We start from the raw sequence: 25,292 nt of genomic DNA, 5'->3' as shown, positions 1-25,292 counted from the left end.
AAACAGGCCATAGGCAGTCTCCATCGGATGTAACTTTTCGAGTAGATGATTTTTCATATAAAAAACTTTTTAATCCGATTTCGTATGCAAAAGTTATGCCCATTTTACAAATTCCAGAGAGATTTTGTAAATAAAGTCGAAATTCATATTTGTAAATTTTCCCAACAACTAGACCACATATCACATGGGAAACTTATTTTATTTTATTTTTTTGACATTTCCATCATTTTCTTTTGTTTTTTCTAAAACTAAAAAGGCGGTCCGGGGGGGGGGAGAGTTTGAAAATTGGACCTTTAGTACTGGTTCGTGCCATGAACCGGTACTAATGCCTCAAAGGCCATTAGTCTCGGTTGGTGCCACCAACCGGGACTAATGGGCATCGCACCCTTTAGTCCCGGTTCGTGGCATGAACCGGGACTAAAGGGCCCAGGTGAACCGAGACTAATGCCTTAGCCGCACGAACCGGGACTAATGCACCCATTGGTCCCGGTTCTGGACTGAACCGGGACTAATGGGGTTACCCGGCCTGGACCAAAGCCCCCTTTTTCTACTAGTGACAAAGCGTAGATTGATATCATGGAACCATAAACATTGCACACGATAGTATTGTTGGTTGATCTTAATCTCAACAATAACAAATGCTAATGAGAATTATTAGGTGATGATTGCTCACCTCTTTCTTTCTAGTTTCATGTTTCAGTAGTTAACCACCTTGTTGGGAAGTCTGCTACTAGTAGGGCGTACTGAGTGTCTTTTGCATTTCCTGTTTTCCTGCTGACCACCGGACACCCAGCCTGCGTCCTGAACCTGCGCTGCTAAGCTGCATTTTTTCTGTTACCGGGTATGTATAAATCAGTGCTTGTGAATTTTGTATCAAGTTAGTTTAGCCGCCTTACTTTTGTACTTTACTTGTTGCTAAGTTTTCCTTCAAATTTGGTCAAATTTTGCACAGTTTGACGGCAGACACAATTTATAGGCTTTCTATTCAACGAGGGAGGGTTACTAAAAAGGTGCATGCTGAAGAAAGTGCAGCTATAGTAGAAAAGATGTGCAATTGCATTGCAGTTGACTATGTTCCATGGCAGCCAACCAACACTCGAGCCGCAAGCTCCAGCCACGATCACTGCGACTGCTCCACACCAAGGCCGCCGCCCCGGCATCCAAGATCCGGACACCGTCCCACCCGAGACCCATCGCCCTCACTCTCTGAGGTCCCCGGTCGAGGCCCCCCCCCCCCCCCCCATATATCTTGAGGTCAAACGGTATCCCATAGGGCATATTCTATATTTGAATCATGGCAAGTGGCAACATTTAGTCTCAATCGTCTCTTACTACCCCATGTTAGAAAAAGGATGTTCCCCATCACGTCTCTCGATTGATGCATTTCGACTTACTCTATCTACAAGAATGTCAGAACAACTATATTTCTCCAAGAGATATATGCCACTATGCATCCCATATATTATTAAGAAGCAGTAAAACTGAGCTAGCTACCCCATCCCACAGCGCTCTGCCGTTGGATCCCGCCACTGAACACTCCAGATCTCTTTCGGTCATTCACCGCTCGCGCCTGAGCCTTTTTCCCCGCGCGGCCCATGCGACGCACCGTAACCGGGCCGCTGATCCACAGGCTGACTTGGGCATCCTCCTGTGAATCGGTCCGCCAACTTTGAAAAACATACATAGCCCAGGCCCAGAAAGCAGGTAAACGATTTCATCTCTCAGTCCACGGCCATGCCGCGGTAGTTCACCCGATTTCGTCATTGGTATACCGATGTAATTATTAGCTTCAATTTAAGGCACTGCCATATTAACTTCAGTTCAAGGTGACGGAATTTTATTTTTCTGCCAAAAGAAATTTGAAGTTAGCTATTGTAGTGTGTTACACCATACCTACGATTGAGAAAACACATATTTACATATGCATTTTTTCTTGCCGTATTTAAATGTTGCTCTCAGTATCATGTAGTGTAACATCAGTTCGAACATCCAAATGACAACGTTGTTTTTCGCTAGATGAAAACAGATGATTCAGAGTGCCGAATGTCCTATTTTTATGTATGCTCCATGGACAAGATTAACTCTACATAAGGCATCTATCCCAGATCCTCCCGTGGTTCTTTGGTAAAGCTTGTGTTGTGCGGTGTCAATCCTGAGTTTGAATTTTTCAATTATCTCTTCTATTTTTTCTGAACAAGTCTGTGCTAGCGTATGCAATCAAATAATGTCAAATCTTATATAGCCAAGACTTTGAACGTGTAAGTCAAATATCACATGCATGTACTCTTTACTTCCTTTTCTCAAATATTTCTCACCCGCAATTTTTTTTATTTCTATCATAATGCCGTCAAGATGGTCGGGCACAGCAACACACATCTTTATTATGTATCCGATATGCTGAAGTCAAATGGTATCTATCCGGGCATATGCTATTTTTGAACGTTGAAATGGCAACGTCTAAATCGTTTATTCCCCCATATATTAGAAAAAAAGAATGTCACACCACCCCGTCTCTCGATTGATGCATTTCACATACTATATCGACATGAATATAAGAAACAAATACAGTACTTTCAGAGATACCACTATGCATTTGTTTCAGTATGTATCACCCCATATATGGTATGTATCTGATCTGCTAAAGTCAAATGGTATCTAATCGGGCATATTCTATTTCTGAACTTTGGCATGGCAAGTGGCAAATTTTAGTATGAGTCATCTCTTACCCGATGGTGTCTTGTCGTGGTGTGGTGGGGATGACTCCGGCTCGGCTGGTCAGCCCCACCGTCGGTTTGATCCCGACCACCGAGTTCAGCGATGCCGGACAGAGTATGGAGCCGTCCCTCTCTATTCCCAGTGTCACCACGACCATGTTTGCCGCCACGGCAATAGCCGAACCCCCGCTCGACCCGCATGGATCAGCCGAGAGCACATACGGATTCCATACTAGCAGCAGAACAAACGAGCAAAATTATTTGTTGATTCGTCGTTAAGATGGTCGACCCAGCTGTAAAATGAAAAAAACAAATCTTGTGTGGTGCTGTAATTAATTACCCGAGCCTGTCCGCCGCGCGCACTCCTAATTATATGCACCTCGTATAGCCTCTCTCTCTCTTTTTCCTCCCTTATTTCTGTTCACGACGCCTCTCTCTCTGTGGAATTACACTAAGCCAGATTTATGTAGGTCAATGTGTTTACTGGTTATGAGACAGTACGAGTCTTTTAGAAGATCCCTTAGACTTCACAACCCGAATAATTCATCATGCAAATATTATTACAATATTTATTCAAAATTTACCATGTTGATGATCACGAAGTTACATTATTGACAAATGTAGTTGTAGGGAAGGTGACGTTCCTCGTATGCACGTGGATAACTTAGAAATACTTTTGCAAAAGGGATGATTTGTGTGCTTTGGTGATCAGCGCCTTCTTCATTGTTTATTCTACGCCATGAACATTGGAGCTTTTCTAGCCTTGGTGATTTGCTCAAATGCGTAGGCCATCTCGATCAACCTTGGCTCGTACCCCCTCAGCCCACCGAAGCAGAGACCAAATGGCACACCCATTTTGCCATGCCCGGCTGGCACGGAGATGCCCGGCATGCCGCCAATGGCAAGTACAGAGGATGCATCGGCATTTGGTGTCACAACGGCGTCCAATTTGTGCTCCTTCATCAGCTTCTCTAGTCCATTGGCAGACATCTTGCTAAGCCGACGGACCGCTGCTCTCGCTGGAGCACCGAGGCCAGTTGTGTTCTCGGCCGCCAGGAAGATGATCTGCCTGATTTCCTTCAGCTTCTCCTGTCATACATTCATGTAATAAAATTAAATTTCACAATATTTATTTGTTCAACTTATAAGATATAAACAAATTGAATTCTTGAGACTAATGCTAAATAAGACAAGAGCAATCGACGAAATGCACAAAATGAACTGGAAACTAAAAATTGGAGCTGACCTCAATGTGATGTGCATTGTTGAAAGCTATGATCTCTGCAAGTGATCGAACTGGGGAGTAGGATAAGTCAGATAGGTAAGAGTTGAGGCTTAACTTGAACTCTGCTGGTAAAGCAATCTGTTCCCCATTGTTAAGATTATCCATTAGGGTATCCAAATTGTCTATGTCCAGGTTCTCAATCAAGATAGCTCCTTGTTTCCTTAAACCATGTTCCGTGAACTATTAGAATTTCAAAAACATACTATTAAAAAGATATGATCGATTTCACCAATATATATATATACCTCATTGTGTCGAGATGTTGCTGGTAAACTGTGTGTTGCACAGTCCTATTCGGGAAGTTGAAGAAGCCGTTGGGGACACCGATTCGCTTCCCCTTTAATCCATCCAATTGTAAGAATTGCATATATCCGCCACGAGGAATGTATTTGGAAGCTGTCCTCGTGGCAGTTGCGTCATGGGCATCGTAGCCAACAATGGAGTCCAACACGTGGACTGCATCTGCCACTGCGCGGCAAATAGGCCTGCAGTTACAAAAATCTCGAGATTTATTTGTTTTCATTTTTATGCACTTCCTTAAGTTCTAAACTAAACCCGTTGAGTCCTAAGTCACTTAGTTTAGGCACGCTTAGGCACCTTGCCTAGGGCATAAGTGGAAGTATAGACATGGCAAGTAAGAAATTGTCTACCCAATCGAGAAATCATGCTATATGGCACCGATATGCCAAACTGGCCGTATTCCAATAGCAGTAGCTGATAGTTAACTTATATGTATACCATAAATTAATATCGATACACATATAATAATCACATATACACCCTAATTGCAAAAACTATATTATCGCCTAGGCCGCGCCTAGGACGCTTAAGCACCGCCTAGTCATTAGGCAGGCAACCACCTCGCTTACGCCTACCGCTTTTTTCAGCCTTGCTTAGGACAGGTCTGGAAATATGGATATGCAGAAAATTTCTATGCGTAGTTATGATCGCACGTGATTGTACAAAATTAGTGAAAATAGACATATATGGTAACCACTTATTGAAATATATATAACGGAGTGAGTCTTGCTCACTTGGTTGTGGAGGAGGATGTACAACTCCACGTCTAGATTCATGTCATCACCGCCCCATATTTTATTTATATTTATTATACATTAAGGGTATTGCTTACTGCATTCAAAAAAATACTATTCTTAGTACCATTTACACAAAGTGAAATGTTATTTAGGGATGTGTTCTCCCTAGTCTAGACCACTAGGAGTATTTATAGGCCTAGTGAGCAGCAGTGGCGGAGGGTGATCGAACTCTATTAGGGGGCCAACTCCCATGTCAAACCGCACAATATGCATAAAAACAACCATCAAGTGATAGGATAGATGTAGGGGACAATTAGATAACCAAGTCATCATAATAAAATAGGTTCATTGATGTTCAACAATTTCTTCATTCTCTTTTTTCTCCAAAAAGATACTGCATGTAGTTACTTGTTTCCCTATTGCTACGTACCCAAATCTGAAATTCGTAATACATCCAAATTTGAATAAACCAATTGATGAGTATTGTAATCCATATCACCCGAACGTCTCAATTTTTCTCATTTCTTTATGAAATAAAAAAATGATATACATATTTAGGCCCCATTCAGATCCTCTCCTGCTCCCAGCTTCTAGTCTCAGCGCGTGGAGCCGTCCCGAATGCGGCAACTCCAAGAATCTGGCTTCGCGGAGCAAACGACCCTGCCAGTGGAAAAACAAGAAGCTAGTCCAACCCAGCTCCGGCTTGCAGCTCAAAACGAGAAGTTGGAGTTCGTTGAAATTACATGGGAATGCCACCGCTAAGTTGCGTACCGGTTCGATCTATTTCCTCCCGAGCTCCTGTACGAGCCAGCGAGTAGACGTGGACGCTTCCACACCTTTCACTCCGAACTGGGCCGGCAGCCCATATCACCATATGCGTTCCCTAACAGCCCATGTCCCTGTAGCCCAGCGCCAGCCCATGCAGCAAAGGGAGAAGCTGGTCACAGCCTCCCGAACGCACGCAGCATCTCACAGGAAGCTGGAAGCTGGCATTGGAACCTGGAGACGTGGATTTTGTGAATCTGGAGGACTTCCGAACGGGGCCTTAATATACCTAGCCTAACAAAACAGTATTGTATGTCTATAACCTAACCAAAGTACTGCTACTACTAGAACTAATGAAGCTGGAGGTGTCTTGATTCATAAGTTGCCCATTTGAAACACTGCTTCGAATTTCTAAAAAGCTATATTTCTTTCCCGTAAAAAATCTATCCTGTCATGTTCTCAATTACAGCAGCCATGTCCTGACTGTGGCATGCTGACTTCTTGCACAAGCGCAACCTCTAGCCTAGTAAGCTCATTCCCCCACATAGATTTATGTTCTTGCTCTATTTTTCTGTATTGATAATACCTAAGAAGGTGTGGCGGTTAGTTGCCAATGCTTACTTAATTTTGCATCTCTCCCTTCAACAGTTCTGGATGTAGCATCATCTGCTATTTATGTCATTCTGCCACCAACAATTACTCACCTGACCTTTTTGCTCTATGAATGAAATACACGTGCAACATTTATATTTTATTGTCTGCAATTCTGATATAGGGTTGGTTGAGTTCTGCTTTACTTTCTAAGAAATTATGTGTTGGATTTGGCATGGAGCTACTGCATTGTTTGGATTGGTACTTGGTTTTTAGTCACCGCTGAGCTATTGCAAGTGAATCTATTTATTTATGCCTTACATGTGCTCAACTGATTGATGGCAATGATATGTTATGTATGGTGCTCTTCACGAACGGGCAGCCCTATTTTTGCTACATTGGTCTGCTACTATGTCTTTTAAGTATGAAAACAGTTTACAAGCATGACCTAGAATCTCTTGGCTATCAAACAACTCTTCTTGATTAGTACTACATTTCTGCTACATGATAGTATGATATACATAGTAAATGCTCTTTCCTAAGTGAATCTATTTGTTTGTGCCTTCCAACTGCTCGACCAATTGTCGGTAAAGCTATTCTACATATTTTACCATTGAAAGTGTGGAAGTATAGTTTTTTCGCAGAAGTGATCCCCCATGCTGCAATTATTGACCCTTCTATTCAGATTTTAATCCATTTTTACTTTCTATCTTGCATGTATAATTAATTATTGGCTCACTAATTAAACGAACCAGGATACTAACACTTGCTGAGGGAGTCCTGGATTAGGGGGTGTTCGGGCAGCCGGACTATACCTTCAGCCGGACTCCAGGACTATGAAGATACAAGATTGAAGACTTCGTCCCGTGTCCGGATGGGACTTTCCTTGGCGTGGAAGGCAAGCTTGGCGATGCGGATATTCAAGATCTCCTACCATTGTAACTGACTTTGTGTAACCCTAACCCTCTCCGGTGTCTATATAAACCGGAGGGTTTTAGTCCGTAGGACAACTTCATCATACAACAATCATGCCATAGGCTAGCTTCTAGGGTTTAGCCTCCTTGATCTCGTGGTAGATCTACTCTTGTACTACCCATATTATCAATATTAATCAAGCAGGACGTAGGGTTTTACCTCCATCAAGAGGGTCCGAACCTGGATAAAACATCGTGTTCCTTGCCTCCTGTTACCATCCGCCTAGACGCACAGTTCGGGACCCCCTACCTAAGATCCGCCGGTTTTGACACCGGCATTGGTGCTTTCATTGAGAGTTCCTCTGTGCCGTCGCAATCAGGAAGGATGCCTCTTCCCGCCTTTAAAGACGGCGCCGTTACTAAGGGAGCCTTGGCTGTCGGCCAAACTCTCCGGCTAGGCGGTTTTCTCATGACCGCCTGTTCGGCCGTTGCACCAACGGTGACCTCTCGGGTCATCAAAAGCAATCTTCACGTCAGCTCGGAGCTCGTCGAGCAGTTAGATCCAATGGAGCTTTCTTCCGTAAACGAGATCTTGGATCGCATCGCCGCCTTGGGGGTCACCACGGATTATGACCAGGTTGGGCTTAAACCCGATCTAAGAGAAATTAATTCTCCCCAAGTCACCCATTACGTTGTCGTGGTAGAGGCACAGTGCGGCGACTCTTCATCTATTTTAAGGACTAGCTACGTCCGTATTCCCGATCCCTCCAAGCCGGATACCCGCGGAGGGGAGGATGTAACTCAAGACCTGAACTTAGAATCAGGCAACGGGCTAGATTCACTGGACAACATCCAGGAATCCAAACTTCAGAGTTCGGAAACCCCTTGGCCTCTGAGTCTTAGATTGGGTGAAGTTCCGGATTTAATTCCACCCACCCACCCGAACATAAGCGATCTATCCCAAATCAGGAAAAAGCCCGAAGAAACAGTACATCATTACTGGGCAAGGTTCCTCCTGGTTATGAATAGGATAAAGGACTGCCGCGAGGAAGACACAATCTCAATCTTTTGCAATAACTGCACGGGCAAGGGAATCCTCAACGCCACAGGTCGTCATGATCTTACACGCTTCGCTGACTTGGCTTCCATAGTACAAAAGTACTGTGTGATGGAAAGCGCCCGGAAAACCGAAACTAAATTTTGGGACAATCCGGCCCTGAATAGAAACCTCGTCCGAAATAAAAGGGTGCATCATCATTAGACACCCGGGTTAAAAACCAAAAAACCAAAATCCTCTACAGGGCATGGAACCGTACTGGAGGGATGGCTTAATAGACCCTGTAAAATTCATAGTACAGAGGACGCCACACCAACTCATAGCCTTAGAGCATGTTGGATACTCTGGCAGGTGGCCAAAAGGGGCGAAGATCTCCTAATTCCGGAGGCCGCAGAAAGCCACCTCAGGGACTCCGGTACAGTCTTAACAGTCTTCGAGACTTTCGCATCAAATAATATGCGAAAAAGAACACTCCGCAGTCTCGCCGAAGTCTATCAAGTAGCAACAATAAAACCATGGAGTGACATGGCTATTACTTTTAATGCCAGTGATGAACCTAAATTCCGAACAGCTCGAGCACCAGCCGCATTGGTACTCAGTCCTATAGTGGACGGCTTTCGCCTCACCAAGGTACTCATGGACGGAGGCAGCGGATTGAACCTCATTTATGAGAAAACCCTTCAAAAAATGGAAATAGACTGGAACCGCATTGAGCGAAGCAGCACAACCTTTAGAGGAATAATCCCCAGTCGGGAAGCGCGCTGTGCAGGAAAAATCACACTAGATGTGGTGTTCGGCACGCGGATAATTATAGGTCCGAAGAGGTCACATTCCAAGTGGCCCCGTTCAGTAACGGATACCACGCTCTGCTGGGGCGGGAAGCGTTTACAATCTTCCAAGCAATACCCCATTACGGGTACATGAAGCTCAAGATGCCCGGGCCGAACGGAATCATCACTCTCGCTAGTGATCCGGACATAGCACTCTGCGCCGAAAACAAGACAGCCGCATTGGCCCTTGAGGCACTGTCCGAAGCCCTAGCGGCTGAGGAACTAACTACGCTGCGCTCCACGGTAAACAGGGACGATGTGATTCTCGACAAAAGATCCAAGTCCACCTCCTTTAAACCAGCGGATGAAATAGTAAAATTCCAGATCCATCCAACGGACCCTAATAAAACAGCTTTCATCGGGGCACGATTAAACCCCGATGTAGACGCCGCACTGCGAGAATTCCTACGAGAGAACTGGGACATTTTTGCCTGGCACCCTTCAGACATGCCAGGAATCCCACGCAGGCTGGCCGAACACAGCTTAAATATCCTAAAAGGATTCAAACCTATCAAACAAGCCCTTCGACGTTTCTCTGAGCCCAAGCGATAGGCAATGGGAGAGGAGCTAGCCAAACTATTGGAGGCCGGATTCATCAGAGATATAAAACATCCGGACTGGCTGGCAAACTTGGTGATGGTACCAAAGAAGGACAAATCCTGGCGCCTGTGCGTTGACTTCAAAGACCTTAACAAGGCTTGCCCAAAGGATCCCTTCCCCCTCCCCCGCATCGATCAAATTATCGACGCCACTGCAGGACACGATTCCTTGTGCTTCCTCGATGCATACTCCGGTTACCATCAAATCAAGATGGCCGAGTCAGACCAAGCCGCAACGGCATTCATCACCCCATACGGCCCATTCTGCTTCAACACAATGCCTTTCGGGCTCAAAAACGCCGGCGCAACATATCAGCGCATGATTCAGACATGTCTGGCAAACCAGATCGGCAAAACAGTAGAGGCATACGTGGATGATGTGGTCGTAAAAACAAGACATGTCGAATCTCTAGTAGACAACTTGAGGTTTACATTTGACAACCTCCGAGCATATGACATCAAGCTAAATCCGGAAAAATGCGTTTTCGGCGTTCCAGCCGGAAAGCTCTTGGGCTTCATTGTATCCGGTGGAGGAATCGAAGCAAATCCAGCCAAGATCCGAGCTTTGTCACAATTGGATATCCCAAAGGACCTCAAACCAATACAAAAATTAACCGGATGCGTGGAGGCTCTAAGCCGCTTTATCTCCAGTTTGGGAGAAAAGGCGCTACCCCTCTATCGCCTCCTTCGGCGCACCGAACACTTCGAGTGGACGGATGCCGCCACGGCCGGACTCGAGGAAATAAAAGCCATATTGGCAACAAACCCTGTCCTGGCCGCGCCAAACATCGGCGAACTAATGCTATTGTATATTGCAGCAACCCATCAAGTTGTCAGCGCAGTACTCGTCGTCGAGCGGGAAACGGACGGACACAAATTCCCCCTTCAAAAGCCGGTTTACTATGTGTCCACTGTCCTCACCCCATGCAAATCACGGTACCCACATTATCAAAAGATTGCATATGCGGTATTCATGGCATCCCGGAAGCTACGACACTACTTTCAAGAGTGTTCAATCACAGTAGCATCGGAAGTACCACTCAACGATATTATAAACAACCGTGATGCAACGGGCCGGATTTCAAAATGGGCCATCGAGCTCCTCCCGTTCGACATAACTTATAGGCCACGGCGAGCTATCAAGTCGCAAGTTTTGGCCGACTTCGTCGCAGAATGGACGGAGGCCGAACTCCCTAAAGAGTATGGCACATATTCAAACTGGATCATGCACTTCGACAGTTCCAAAATGTTGGCCGGACTAGGGGCCGGTGTCGTTTTGACGTCCCCCACAGGAGACATAGTTCAATATGTACTCCAGATTATGTACACAGACTCCAACAATGCAGCCGAATATGAGGCCCTTTTACATGGTCTCCGGATGGCAGTATCCATGGGCATTCAACGCCTAGAGGTGCGCGGGGATTCGAACCTCGCGATATCCCAAATAAATGGAGACTTCGATGCCAAGGATCCAAAAATGGCAGCTTACTGCAACGCCGTCCTCAAAATGTCAACTCGGTTTGAGGGGCTCGAATTTCACCATATAGCCCGAGAAAACAATCAGGCGGCAGACGTCCTGGCACGCATCGGCGCAAAACGCGATGCGGTCCCCCCCAACATTTTCCTGGAAAGGCTGTTCAAGCCATCCGTAGTATGGGAAGGGGAACATGGCAATATTAGCCCGGACCCAACCGCACTGTCCGACGCCGAACAATCTGACATAATCAAAGGCTCTGCCAATGAAATCACAACCTCAGCCCACGTACTAATGGCCGTTATCGCCCCATGGACAGAACCATTCCTAGCCTACCTTACTAGGCAGAAACTGCCAGAGGACCAAAATGAGGCACGCTGTATAGTGCGGCGATCTAAAGCCTATAAAGTCCATGAGGGAGAACTTTATAAGAAAAGCACTACCGGAGTCCTTCAAAGGTGCATCTCCGAAGAGGAAGGGCGGAACCTGCTGGCTGAAATTCATGCCGGTCTCGGTGGCCATCACGCCGCAGCCCGGTCCCTTGTAAGTAAGGCTTTCCGTACAGGCTTTTATTGGCCAACGGCCCGGGCAGACGCTCAGGACTTGGTCCAAAAATGCGTCGGTTGCCAGCTTTTTGCAAACCAAAGCCATATGCCACCCACCGCCCTCCAAACTATCCCCATCACTTGGCCTTTCACGGTCTGGGGGCTTGACATGGTGGGACCCCTTAAATGCAGAACCCACAAGGAAAAATACTTACTGGTCATGGTGGATAAGTTCACCAAGTGGATAGAAGCCAAGCCTGTTAAGACAGCCGAATCCTTACCTGTGATAGACTTTATATCCGGGGTCGTACACCGTTATGGCGTCCCCCACAGCATCATCACCGATAACGGCATGAACTTTACGGCCGATGAGGTAAAACTCTGGTGCAAAAACATGGGCATCAAGCTCGATTACGCTTCCGTCTATCACCCACAAACTAACGGTCAGGTCGAACGTGCAAATGGTCTCATCATGAGCGGTATCAAACCCATATTAGTGCGGTCCCTCAAGGAATCTAACACGCACTGGGTAGAGGAGCTTGACTCCGCACTCTTGGGGCTACGGACCACGCCGAATCGCACCACCGGATACACACCATTTTTTATGGTGTACGGTGCAGAGGCAGTCTTGCCCTGCGACATAATTCATGACTCACCTCGAGTGCGCATGTACGAGAAAGGGAAGCCGAGCTCGATCGGCAGGACAGTTTGGACGCCTTAGAGGAGGAGCGCGACGTGGCAAAAGCCCGTTCCGCATTCTATCAACAGCAGTCTCGAAGATATCAAAGCAGAGAAGTGCGGGCCAAAAACTACAACATTGGCGAATTAGTTCTACGCCTGCCGGACAAGAAAAAGGACAAGCTGAAGCCCAAGTGGGAAGGTCCCTTCATAATCGACCAAGTCCTGACTGGTGGAGCATACCGCCTGCGAGATGCGTCGGATAACCGACTCGAGCCGAACCCATGGAACGCAGCCCGTCTCTGAAGATTCTATGCCTAGCGCCGGACTCTGTGTTTGTCTCCTTCCTCTGTCCATTTTTTACATTTTCTGTCTTACATTTCTCTCCTTCCCCTCTTTTCTTTTATAGCCCTTAAAGGCTCCTCAAGTGACGTGCTACTTGCGCTCATTAAACCTAGGGGTTTCTTTAACAGAAGCTTATTTACTCGGGCTTCACGCCCACCACATGTGTCAAACTTCCGCATGTACCTTTTCTTCACCATTATATGCATCGATATGACTTAAGTTTTGGCCAAGCTGGGTTGCCTGGCTCCTGTGCTTACCCCTACGTTCCCGATTGTTTGGCTAGGTGGTAAAGGGAGCACCTCTGCGATTGTTACTGCCGGATCAGTCGGATGTGTACCTCAGACTGGGTGAAGCCGAAAGCTAGCGTTCTTAAGGGAATATTCGGTCGGTGAACTAAAAGATGACCTTTTTTACTTACTTATATATATGCCCCCAGATGATTTTCCTGCGTTTGTAGTCTGGACATGCACTTTAGGGCATGCCTCCCTGAGAAAGGAACCCCTAACGGAACTATTCTCTCTGGAAGATGTTTCTTACTAACCATGTAATATAACATAACTAGTTGGGCACTTGTCTGATAAAGCACTAATGACCCCTACGCCTGGTCTCCATGCATACCCCGGTTCTTACATAACCGGTAGGGTATTCGGACACACTCCGGACCGTCAGGTCCTGAGGTTGAAGCGAAAAGGTCGGCAACGACAAACGATCTACAATCTGGCTAGAAGGCATTACACATGTCAATTAAAAATTACATAGTCACTCTGACTGATTGTATTCCTCTTCAATACCATCTAACAGGCTGTCTAACTTACAGTCCTGCTGGGAATACTTTGCGGCCAATTCTACTTCCCGTCAGGCCCCACAGGTCCGACCTCGGCCATGTGGTTTGGATCAGACTTCGTGTACCGCGTCTTCACCATGGCCCAGGCCTCCCTAGCGCCTTGTCGGCAGGCCGATATCTTCCACAACCGGAAGCGCCACCGAGCTTCCTTAAGCTTCTTCGAAAGCTCTCCAAGGCCCTCGGGCATGGAGTGGGAAGGCCATAAGGCTTGGGCAACGCCTCGCATCGCCTGCCGAACTCGCTCGTGCAGTTGCGAGAGCTCGGGAAGAAGGTCACCTGTAGAACCAGGCATCTCCTCTGCAGGACGACCCGTTAGCATACCTACAGACATTACTCTGTTAGTCGACTTCCTCGCCGAACTCTTTTCTTTCAAAGATTCGCTTAAGCACTTACTAAATATGCCGCGTCGAAGCCGCTGATTCTCCTTAGTGGAGTCCGACAGCTGGCCACGAACATCTTTAAGTTCAACGTCCAGCTTGGTGTTGGCGTCCTGAAGATCATTCTTCTCCCGCCTCACCCTTGTCAGCATACTCTCACCGGACTTTAGCCGGTGTAAGAGTTGTTGCCTCTCCGGATCCAGTCCGGTGCCATCTGCAATATGATTTGTCAGATTTACACCCACGCCGCACTTTCGCAAGATACTAATCTTTCGAAGTGTATCTTACCAGAGGGGGTCTCTTTGGGCTCCCCTGCCGCGGCTAGTGCGGCCTCCAGTTGGGCTTTGCACTCTTCCAGCTCCTGGGACAGTACGGTATTCTTCTCTGTAAGAACCTGCATAACAAATGATCCTTAAATCAGTTACTCTAACTATTTCAAGTCTCGGGGGCTACTGGTATATATATATTTACCAAAATTTTCTTACCCGTATGTCTTTTACATATTGCTCCGTGGCTCTGGCTAAACCATTTTGAGCGGCACGGAGGTACGCATCTCCCGAATTGAAGGCATCTAATGCCTCTTGGGAGAAACAAGCGTCGCGAAGAACTGTCCGGCGACGCCTGTGGTTCATGGCACTCTCCACCTCGGAATTGGTGGCAGACAGCCTGTCCGCATCCTCTGTCGGAGGAGCGTCCGGTGTGCGCCTTGTGTTCGCTTCCGTTTCCGGGCCAGGCGTTGGAGCCTGGCTGGTGGAGGCGCGATTGGCAACCTCTCCGGATGTAGTCCGGCGAGGTCTCTTTGTCCTGAAGATAGCACGAACGTTAATATGCCCTGAAGGAATAGCACTAGGGAAAAAGAGGGTGCGCTATACCTTTGCGCCGGCGTCTCAGTCCGGACTATATTCCTTTTTACCCCACGGGGCTCTGCGGCCCCTCGTTGGCTAGCCGCCGCAGGTTCGGCCTCCCGCCTCGGAAACCTCCCCTGCAAAACACGGTCGTTGTCAGGAAAATTGAAATGCGTGAGAATGGATTCCTTCTCAAGGGGATGAGACTCCGCTCTCTGTTACCTGGGAGGCCGGGATTAACCCTGGGTAATCAGCCGTAATGGCCACCAAGGTATTGTCCTTGCTTAGCTGATAAAACACCCGTCAATCAACTCCACCGATATGTCCGGATCCTCTTCGGAGTCCGGATCGAGGGACCGTTCTGGATCCTCGGGCTGTGGGGGACGGCTATTTATATCCTTTACTTCCTGACGCAGTTCCTGCGTTGAAATCGTTAGACTACATATTTAATCATGGGAGTATAAAACGGATGGGCAAGCACAATTGTCCACTTACCCAACTCGGAGGGTTGTACATAGTAAATCCGCCCTGCGGGTTGACGCGGAGGAATTCCTCCTCTTCTCCCTTGTACAAAGAGGATAAGATCTTTACTAGAGCGGCAGCTAAGGCTGACCCCTTACGACCGTAATGGGTGGCGTCATCCTCCCCGTTAAAATCCCACATGGGGTGGCCTCTATATTGAAGCGGCTGCACCCCCCGCATAATGCATGCGGCCATGACTCCAATCATGGTTAGTCCGGAATGTGCCAATAGTCTTATCCGACCCATCAGGTGAAGGACGTCCCTGTCGCCTTCTCTCTGAGAGCTCCGCGGACGCCAGCTTAGGCGTTTCTTTAAGGGAGCATTGTTGAATTCGGGGAGACCGACCCGGATAGGATCCGGCAGCGGGACATCATCTATATAAAACCATTCCGAAGGCCAGTCCTCGGACGCCTTCTTCGGGGTTCCGGATAGATATCCGGTCCCGGCGATACGCCACACTTCGGCTCCGCCCACTTGATATATAGACCCCTTTTGAGAACGGGGCACCAGGCAGAATAACCTCTTCCACAGCGCGAAATGAGCCTCAACACCCAGGAATAGCTCGCAAAGGGCGGCGAAGCCCGCGATATGCAATATAGAGCCGGGCGTGAGATTGTGCAACTGGAGGCCGTAGAACTCCAGAAGCCCGCGGAGAAATGGATGAATTGGAAATCCAAGTCCTCTTATGAGATAAGGGACGGGGCACACCCGCTCTCCTTTGGAGGGATTGGGGGTGCTCTCCGCTTGCTCTCCGCCATTATAGGTGGCGAGTCCGGCTCGGACTGGGACCATATAGGCCTGAGGGAGAAATCCCTTGGCCTGAAGCGACACTAGCTCGCTGTGCGGGATGGAGCACATCTCCCAGTCTCCAGGTTTAGGACTGGAAGGGCGAGAGGAGGAGCTGCGACGGCTGGCCATGTTGGAATGGACCTTTGTTGGAGGCGCTCTGATGATTACTCGCGGAGAGGAGAAGGTGTGGTTTGGATCTGAATCCCCATCCCATTAAATAGGAGGCTCGTTTATGCAGCTAGGGGTGTGAATGTAAAAATACCCCGACTTTTCGCATTCGTTTGATACGTGGAAGACGGTCATTATTGGGCGTGGAAGCCAAGGTGCGCTACATTACAAAAATCGGACATTATTCAGCAGGTACACAGAATTTGGAGAAGAACCCGCCTTGCAATGCCGAAGACAATCTGCGCGCCGGACTCGTCGTCATTGAAGCCTGGTTCGGGGGCTACTGAGGGAGTCCTGGATTAGGGGGTGTTCGGGTAGCCGGACTATACCTTCAGCCGGACTCCAGGACTATGAAGATACAAGATTGAAGACTTCGTCCCGTGTCCGGATGGGACTTTCCTTGGCGTGGAAGGCAAGCTTGGCGATGCGGATATTCAAGATCTCCTACCATTGTAACCGACTTTGCGTAACCCTAACCCTCTCCGGTGTCTATATAAACCGGAGGGTTTTAGTCCGTAGGACAACTTCATCATACAACAATCATATCATAGGCTAGCTTCTAGGGTTTAGCCTCCTTAATCTCGTGGTAGATCTACTGTTGTACTACCCATATCATCAATATTAATCAAGCAGGACGTAGGGTTTTACCTCCATCAAGAGGGCCCGAACCTGGGTAAAACATCGTGTTCCTTGCCTCCTGTTACCATCCGCCTAGACGCACAGTTCGGGACCCCCTACCCGAGATCCGCCGGTTTTGACACCGACACTTGCCATAATGGATTCTTGAATGCCATAATGTCAAATGAGAGTTGAATAATTTTCCATGTAAACTTTCTTTTTGACTTTTTGGCATTTCTCTGTGATGAGCTATATTAACATAGGTGCCTTCTCATCTATATGATTATATTTTGGTTTTCTGGATTAAGCTTTTTTTTGTTTTGTGCTTTTTTTAGATGATAACTAACAATCACTATTTCGACCTTATCATTCTATAGAGCTGTGAAATATATATTGTGTATTAGATAGTTAGGACTAGACCAGGTCAATGAATCCTATGTGGTGCTCCTCCTATGGCCTGATTTTGTAATGTTGTAATGATGCTTTTGGTATTTCTTGTTGTGTTACCTAATATACGCCAATCTCATGTAATGAAACTTCATGGTATGTGCTGGACCATTAAGTATTACTACTACCTTTTACCGTTGAGTAATACCAGATGTTGTTCATTACCAGGTTAGCTCTAAATTTTCATTCTCAATGTCTTATATAGTTCATTACCAGATTAGCTAAGACCAGACCAAGTGGGGTGCAGTAGGCCGCATTTCCTACCTTCTTGGGCCAGTTCATAGATAATGATGTGGTGTATGCCACTGTACTGAAACAATAGCATGGTTCCTTTTTAATTTGCAATGCTTGAATGACGACCGTATTACAGTATTGGATATGACTGTACCGGGCAGCACTGCTGCCAGGTGCGGCACGCCGCACTTCCTACCTAGTAGGCATATATGATAACCACTTATTGATATGGTAACAGAGTGAGTCTTGCTCACTTGGTTGTGGAGGAGGATGTACAACTCCACGTCTAGATTCATGTCATCACCGGCCCAAATTTTATTTCTATTTATTATACATTAAGGGTATTGCTTACTGCATTAAAAAAATACTATTCTTAGTACCATTTACACAAAGTGAAATGTTATTTGGGGATGTGTTCTCCCTAGTCTAGACCACTAGGAGTATCTATAGGCCTAGTGAGCAGCGGCGGCGGAGCGTGATCGAATTCTATGAGGGGGCCAACTCCCATGTCAAAATGCACAATATGCATAAAAACAACCAGCAAGTCATAGAATAGATGCAAGGGACAATTAGATAACCAAGTCATCATAATACAATAGGTTCATTGATTTTCAACAATTTCTTCATTCACTTTTTTCTCTAAAAAGATACTGCATATAGTTACTTGTTTCCCTATTGCTACCCAAATCATTCGTAATACATCCAAATTTGAATAAACTAATTGATGAGTATTGGAATAGACATCCGTATTACCAGAACGTCTCAATTTTTCTCGTTTCTTTATGAAATAATCAAAAAATGATATGCATATTGAATATACCTATCCTAACAAAACAATATTGTATGTCTCTAACCTAACCAAGGAACCAGAGCGTTGTGTGTGGATGTGGCTTGCCGGAGCCTCGGCGGGCGGGCGTGTTGGTGGGGCTGTCGACGAGACAACGATGAGCTAGGAAGAAGGGGGTTGAGGTCTAGGCTCTTCCACTGCGTCCGACGCGGGCTCACGATGTGCCAGTGCCTAGTGTGGGCATGCGCTCTGCGGTTAGGCACCAGTTTCTGATTGGCCGGGGCGATGACGATCTGAGAAGTGGGGGATTGAGAAGGAGTTCGCTGCCTATCGAATTAGGTTGCCATGGACAGATGAGGCATGGAGGATGGTGGCGGGTGCGGATGGCATGGGTCAAGGAGGAACTTTGCAATGCTTCGATCGTGTTGCATCTGTGGGCTTTTTCTGCTGATGGTTGGGTCAAATGGTTGAATGTGAGTGGTAATATATTTGAACTCGCCCAACTTTTTGCAGGAAAATGAGGTTTCACCACCCTGTCTCTGGATTTCTACATTTGAATTACTAATATACTTCAACACGAATACGGTTCTTTGAGAGGTAGCACTAGGCATCCGACATGGTATGTATTACCCCATATTGGTTATCCAACCGGACATATGCTATTTTGAACCTTGGCATGGCAAGTGGCAGCATGTAGTCTCAATTGTCTCTTACCCCATATTAGAAAAGGGGTATTTTACCACCCCATCTCTCGATTGCTGCATTTGGACATAGTATATCGACAAGAATAACAGAAAAAATACAGTTCCCTAAGAGATATATGCCACTATGCATCCCATATACTAATATGTATTACCACATATTAGGTATACAATATGCTGAAGTCAAATGGTATCTAGCCGGGCATATGCTATTCTTGAACGTTGACACGCCAAGTGGCAAAAATTAGTCTTAGTCGTCTGTTGCCCTATATTAAAAAATTATCGGTTTCTTTCTTTAATGAAAAATGAAATCGGGGGCGTGCCTTTCAATTCGAAAAAAGATATGGTTCTTCCAGAGATAACATTATGCATTTGGTTTAGTATGTATTACCCATAAAAGTACTCCCTCTATCCCATAATATAAGACGTTTTTGCATGTTAGAAATGTCTTATATTACGAGACGGAAGGAGTATTTCATATCTAAAGAGTCAAACGGTATCCAATCAGGCATATTCTATTTTTGTACTTCGGCATGGCAAGTGGCAGAATTTAGTATGAGTCGTCTCTTACCCAACTGTGTCTTCCCGTGGTGTGATCAGGACGACCCCAGCCCGGCTGGTCAACCCCACCGTGGGTTTGATCCCGACCACCGAGTTCAGCGATGCCGGGCAGAGTATGGAGCCGTCCCTCTCCGTTCCCAGCGTCACCGCGGCCATGTTTGCCGCCGCGGCGATAGCTGATCCCCCGCTCGACCCGCACGGATCAGCCGAGAGCACGTACGGATTCTATAGTATGGTAGGTTCACCGTCAAGAGAAAAAAATGCAAGATGGTCGACCGAGTAAAATGAGAAAAACAAATCGTGTATGGTTGTACTCTAACTAATTACCCGGGCCTGGCCGCCGCGCGCGCTCCAGCCGTCTGTGCCATGCAGGCTGCGGAAGTTGGACCACTCGTCGAGGTTGGCCTTGCCGAGCACCACTGCGCCGGCCAGGCGGAGGCGGCGCACCACGCCGGCGTCCCGCCTCACCACGGACCCCAGCAGCGCCAGGGAGCCGGCTGTGGTGTTGAGCGCATCGTGCGTGGCGATGTTGTCCTTGAGGAGGATGGGGACGCCGTGCAGGAGCCCGCCTCCGGCGAGGTATTTGACGGAGGAGGCCGAGCGGCGCTCAGTGTCCGCATGAGCGGCATGGCGGAGCGCGTCAGGGTTGACCTCGATGACGGCGCGGAGGAGCGGGTTGAGGCGGCTGATGTGGTCCAGGTAGAGCCCGACGAGCTCCACGGAGGTGAGGCTGCCGTTCTTGAAGCCGAGCTGGATGCAGGCCAGAGTCGCCTCCTCGATTTAGAACGCTTCGGCGGCGAGCACGAGCGTGGCCACGTGTAACGCCCCGGACACACCCGTCGGTGGTCGTTACTCCTGGCGGGATCTAGACTGGCCCCACAGATCAATACTAGTTTTTTCTGCGCATTTTGTCCTCACTCGTGCGCACCCGGGAGCAACTTCCCGGTCGGTCACCCATCCTGACACTACTTCAAGCTGAGCATGCTTAACTTTGGAGTTCTGTCTGAATGGGCTCCCGAAAAAGAAGGAATTCCTTATTGATATGAGTAGTCTATCATCCCTAATAAGCCAGGCCATCACATACACCCCCACTCAGAGGAACCGACGTCCTTATCGGGCCACAGGAACGTTCCCTCTTGGCACATACGTCTGTGCATCCAGTCCGGTACATGTGCCATGCCGAGTGCCACGACGGGTCACAAACGTCATGAACAACATGACCGCGCACCTGTCCGCAACCATCCGTGTAACCGCGAGGGTCGGCTCTGATACCAACTTGTAACGCCCTCGATGCGGCTATAGCTCCCACGTGTCGAGGCACGACTTAGAGACATAACCGCATTGAAAGCAATGTCGCAAGTTAGGCAATCATCACAACATCACATGTAATGTATAATAAAAGGGGGAGATACATAGTCGGCTTACACTCGCCACGTCACATCAAAGTACATAAATAACATCCATCATACAAACACTCATGGCCCGACTACGGCGCCAAAATAGAAAAGAACCCAACATGCGACAAGGCCCCGAATCAAACCCCAACTAGGCACCACTACTGATCTTCAGGAAAAGACACGTAGTATCGCTGAGAGTCCTCGTCGAACTCCCACTTGAGCTCGTACTCGTCACCTGGAGCGGAATCACCTGGACCTGCATCTGGAGTTATAGTAATCTGTGAGCCACAGGGACTCAGCAATCTCGCACCCTCGCGATCAAGACTATTTAAGCTCATAGGAATGGGTAAGGCAAATATAAGTGGAGCTGCAGCAAGCGACTAGCAAGTATGGTGGCTAACTTATTCGCAAAAGAGAGCGAGAAGAGGAGGCAAAGCGCGAGCGAGAATCTAGAGGAACAACCTGCGCAAACATAACTCCAACACCGTGTCCACTTCCCAGACTCCGCCGAGAAGAGGCCATCACGGTAACACACTCAGTTGATTCATTTTACTTAATTAAGATTCAAGTTATCTACAACCGGACATTAACAAATTCTCATCTGCCGATAACCGCGGGCACGGCTTTCGAAAGTTCAATCCCTGCAGGGGAGTCCCAACTTAGCCCATGACAAGCTCTTACGGTCAACGAAGAAATAGACCTCCTCCCAAGACGTTCCGATCAGACTCGGTATCTCGGTAACTCAAGACACTTCGACAGGTTAAAACAAGACCAGCAACACCGCCCGAATGTGCCGACAAATCCCGATAGGAGCTGCACATATCTCTTTCTCAGGGCACACTCAGATTGTCTTAGGTACGGGTAGGCCAGCCCAGAGTTGCCCCTGGTGGCCACCGGCAGCTGACAGGTGGACCAACACTCAGAGGAGCACTGGCCCGGGGGGGTAAAATAAGATGACCCTTGAGTCTGCAGAACCCAAGGGAAAGAAAGGGCTAGGTGGCAAATGGTAAAACCAAGGTTGGGCATTGCTGGAAAAGCTTTAATCAAGGCGAAATATCAAGGGGTTCCCATTATAACCCAACCACGTAAGGAACGCAAAAATCCGGAAACATAACACCGATATGACGGAAACTAGGGCGGCAAGAGTGGAACAAAACACTAGATGAGAGGCCGAGCCTTCCACCCTTTACCAAGTATATAGATGCATTAAGACAACATAGCAATATAATGATATCCCAACAAGTAAATAAATGTTCCAACAAGGAACGGCCTCCAATCTTCACCTGCAACTAGCAACGCTATAAGAGGGGCTGAGCAAAGCGGTAACATAGCCAATCAACGGTTTGCTAGGACAAGGTGGGTTAGAGGTTTGACATGGCAATTGGGAGGCTGACAAGCAAAAGGTAGGCATCGTAGCATTGGCATAGCAAAGAGCGAGCAAACTAGCATAGCAAAGATAGTAGTGATTTCGAGGGTATGATCATCTTGCCTGCACAGTTGTCTGAGTTGACTGGATCCTCACAAGCAAACTCAACGGGCTCCTCGGTAGTGAACTCGTCTCCCGGCTCTATCCAAACAAGACAAACGAGCAACAAGGATACAATCAACCACGTGCAAGACCAAGCAATATGATGAAATGATGATATGCTATGCGGGATGCGATGCGGGATGCAAAATGCAAGATATGACAGGAAATGCATGAAACTGGCCTCAACTTGGAAAACCAAGTGTGCCACTGGAAAGAGGGGATGAAATCGCTTGAAAACGATATAAAGAACGCCGGAATCGGAGTTACGGTTTGAAAATGGCAAGCGATTCAAAAACGACACCGGTCTGCAATTTACAGCAAGCAGGCATCTAAATGCAATGAGATGAACATGCTACATCCACCAAACATGACAACAAAATATATGGCAGGGATGCACACAAGATGCTTAACAAAAGACTAGCACTGAGCCACGGCCAATTCATTCATTATGAGGTTCAAACAAGCATGGCAAAAACGCAAATGCAAAACAGATTCCAGACTTAGTGAAATTAACACTTGTCTAAAATTTCAGATCACGAAGCCCTCTTCGAAGCAGCAAAACAACATGATACATGACCTGATTAAGACAAGTAAGAACATGGCATGGAGCTACTCAACAAGCTTAACAAAATACCCAAAGTGACCTCGGGCCAAAAGGGGTCACAAAATATATTAACAAGCACACGAACATAGCTCAAACACAATCAGTTTTCAGACTTAGTGAAAACTGAGACATGCTGAAATATAACTCACGAAGGCATGTAAACGAGCTCGATGCACTCACCTCGGTGCAAGTCATGGCAAGGCAAGCATACACCCATAAAGAAGGCACAAAATACAAGCTAGACATGGCAAAAACAATGGCATATCGTGCACGGATCAACTACAACAACATCGGCAAAATCGCAAATGAGTTGACGATCTGCCTAGATTCACAACGAAGCAAAAGTAGAGCTCGATTGACTCAAGCTAGGGTGCTCCATAATTGCAAACAAAGACATGGATGGATAGAGCATAACATAATTAACAAAACTCCTTTACTGATCATCCTCAAAAGAGGCACGGATCACTCGGAAACAAGCTGAACATATGGCATGATGATCTAAATAATCCCAGACTTAGTGAAAACTACTAAATCCCTGAAAACAGATTTACCGGGTGCCTCACTTTGCAAGCTTGCACAAGTCACCACACACATTCTAAAAATGCATGGGTTACACCTCTGGAAAGAAGACAAAATGCTTAACAAAACATATGAAGGACTCACAGGCATAGCATGCACACAATAATCATGGCAAAAATGACAAAAGTCTAAGATGAACTAGCAGATCTGACAAATAACTCACGAAGCCTCCTTCTAACAGCATTTTGGGCATCAAGATGAGCTCAAATGAAAATGATTCAATGGAATGAAATGATGTACTCGTCGAGACGAACATTTTGATATACTATATGTCCAAAACAGAGCTACGGATGCAAAGTTACAGTAGGTCAAAGATCACATAAAAATTAGGGTTCGGAGGGAAAAAGTCAACCGAGGAGATATTGGATCTCAGATCTGGATCGCACGGGAACCGAGGCACGCCGGAGAGGAACTTGAAGCTCGCCGGAGTTCTTGTCGTAGAGGAAGAAGAGGAGGCCGGACGTGGGGAGGGGCGGCGCCGGAGTTGGCGAGGGGCGGCGCCGGCTCGGGCGGCGTGGTGGCGGAGGGCCGCGGCGGCGGGCGCAGATGGCGGCGGCGCCGGCCGGCGTCGGGGCGTGGGCTCCGGCGTGGAGCCGCGGTGGCGCGGCGGCCGGTGGGCGGCGCGCGGCGTGGAGGAAGAAGGCGGGGCGGCGGGGCGGGGTCGGCCCGGGAGCGCGGCGTCGGGGGCCGGCCTCGGGCCTGGCAAGCCGGCGGTGGTGGATGCGGCTGACGGCCACGTGGCGCGTCGTGGTTGGCTGGGCGCGGCAGGGCGGACGCGTCCGGTCAGGCGGCGGACATGTCCGTCGGTGGCGGGGGAATTTTAGGGTTTCGGGGAGAGGGAGAGATCCGAAATCGGGGGGTGTCTATTTATAGGCACAAGTGGAGCTAGGAGAGTCCAAATGAGGTGCGGTTTTTGGCCACGCGATCGTGATTGAACGCTCTAGATGATGGGGCAGAGTTTGGTGGGTTTTGGGCCAAATTGGAGGGGTGTTGGGCTGCAACACACACGAGGCCTTTTCGGTCCCTCGGTTAACCGTTGGAGTATCAAACGAAGTCCAAATAATACGAAACTTGACAGGCGGTCTACGGTAGTAAACCAAGGCCGCTTGGCAAGTCTCGGTCCAACCCGGAAATGTTTAAACCCCACACACGAAAGAAAGCTAGAAATGACCACCGGAGGAGAACGAAGCGCCGGAATGCAAAACGGACAACGGGGAAAATGCTCGGATGCATGAGACGAACACGTATGCAAATGCAATGCACATGATGACATGATATGAGATGCATGACAAAGAAAACAACACACGGAGACAAAGACCCGAACCCGAGAAATAAATATAACTTAACGCCGGAAACGGCAAGAGTTGGAGTACAAATTGGGAAAGTTACATCCGGGGTGTTACACCACGGTGGCCGCCAGGAGCAGCCGAGACATCATGCAGCGTGAGAACTTACGT

The 25,292-nt window shown here is 47.7% G+C and overlaps 1 protein-coding gene and 1 pseudogene across 1 annotated transcript in view; both read right to left on the bottom strand.

The window, feature by feature from the left end:
• Positions 1-3,072, bottom strand: part of LOC125540667 (probable amidase At4g34880) — a 44,789-nt gene extending 41,717 nt beyond the window's left edge. The window contains exons 1-2 of the mRNA XM_048704256.1: positions 3,057-3,072; positions 2,727-2,943 (exon numbers count right to left, since the gene is read on the bottom strand). Of these exons, the coding sequence (XP_048560213.1) occupies positions 2,727-2,872 (146 nt within the window). The 5' untranslated portion in view covers positions 2,873-2,943; positions 3,057-3,072. The remainder of the gene's footprint in view (positions 1-2,726; positions 2,944-3,056) is intronic.
• Positions 3,073-3,446: 374 nt separating this feature from the next.
• Positions 3,447-25,270, bottom strand: LOC125540666 (annotated as a pseudogene).
• Positions 25,271-25,292: the final 22 nt, after the last annotated feature.

This window comes from Triticum urartu, chromosome 2, assembly GCF_003073215.2.
Source record: "Triticum urartu cultivar G1812 chromosome 2, Tu2.1, whole genome shotgun sequence".
NCBI classification, from domain to species: Eukaryota; Viridiplantae; Streptophyta; class Magnoliopsida; order Poales; family Poaceae; genus Triticum; species Triticum urartu.
The sequence above is the reverse complement of the archived record's forward strand: the minus strand, read 5'-3'. Positions and strand labels throughout refer to the sequence as shown.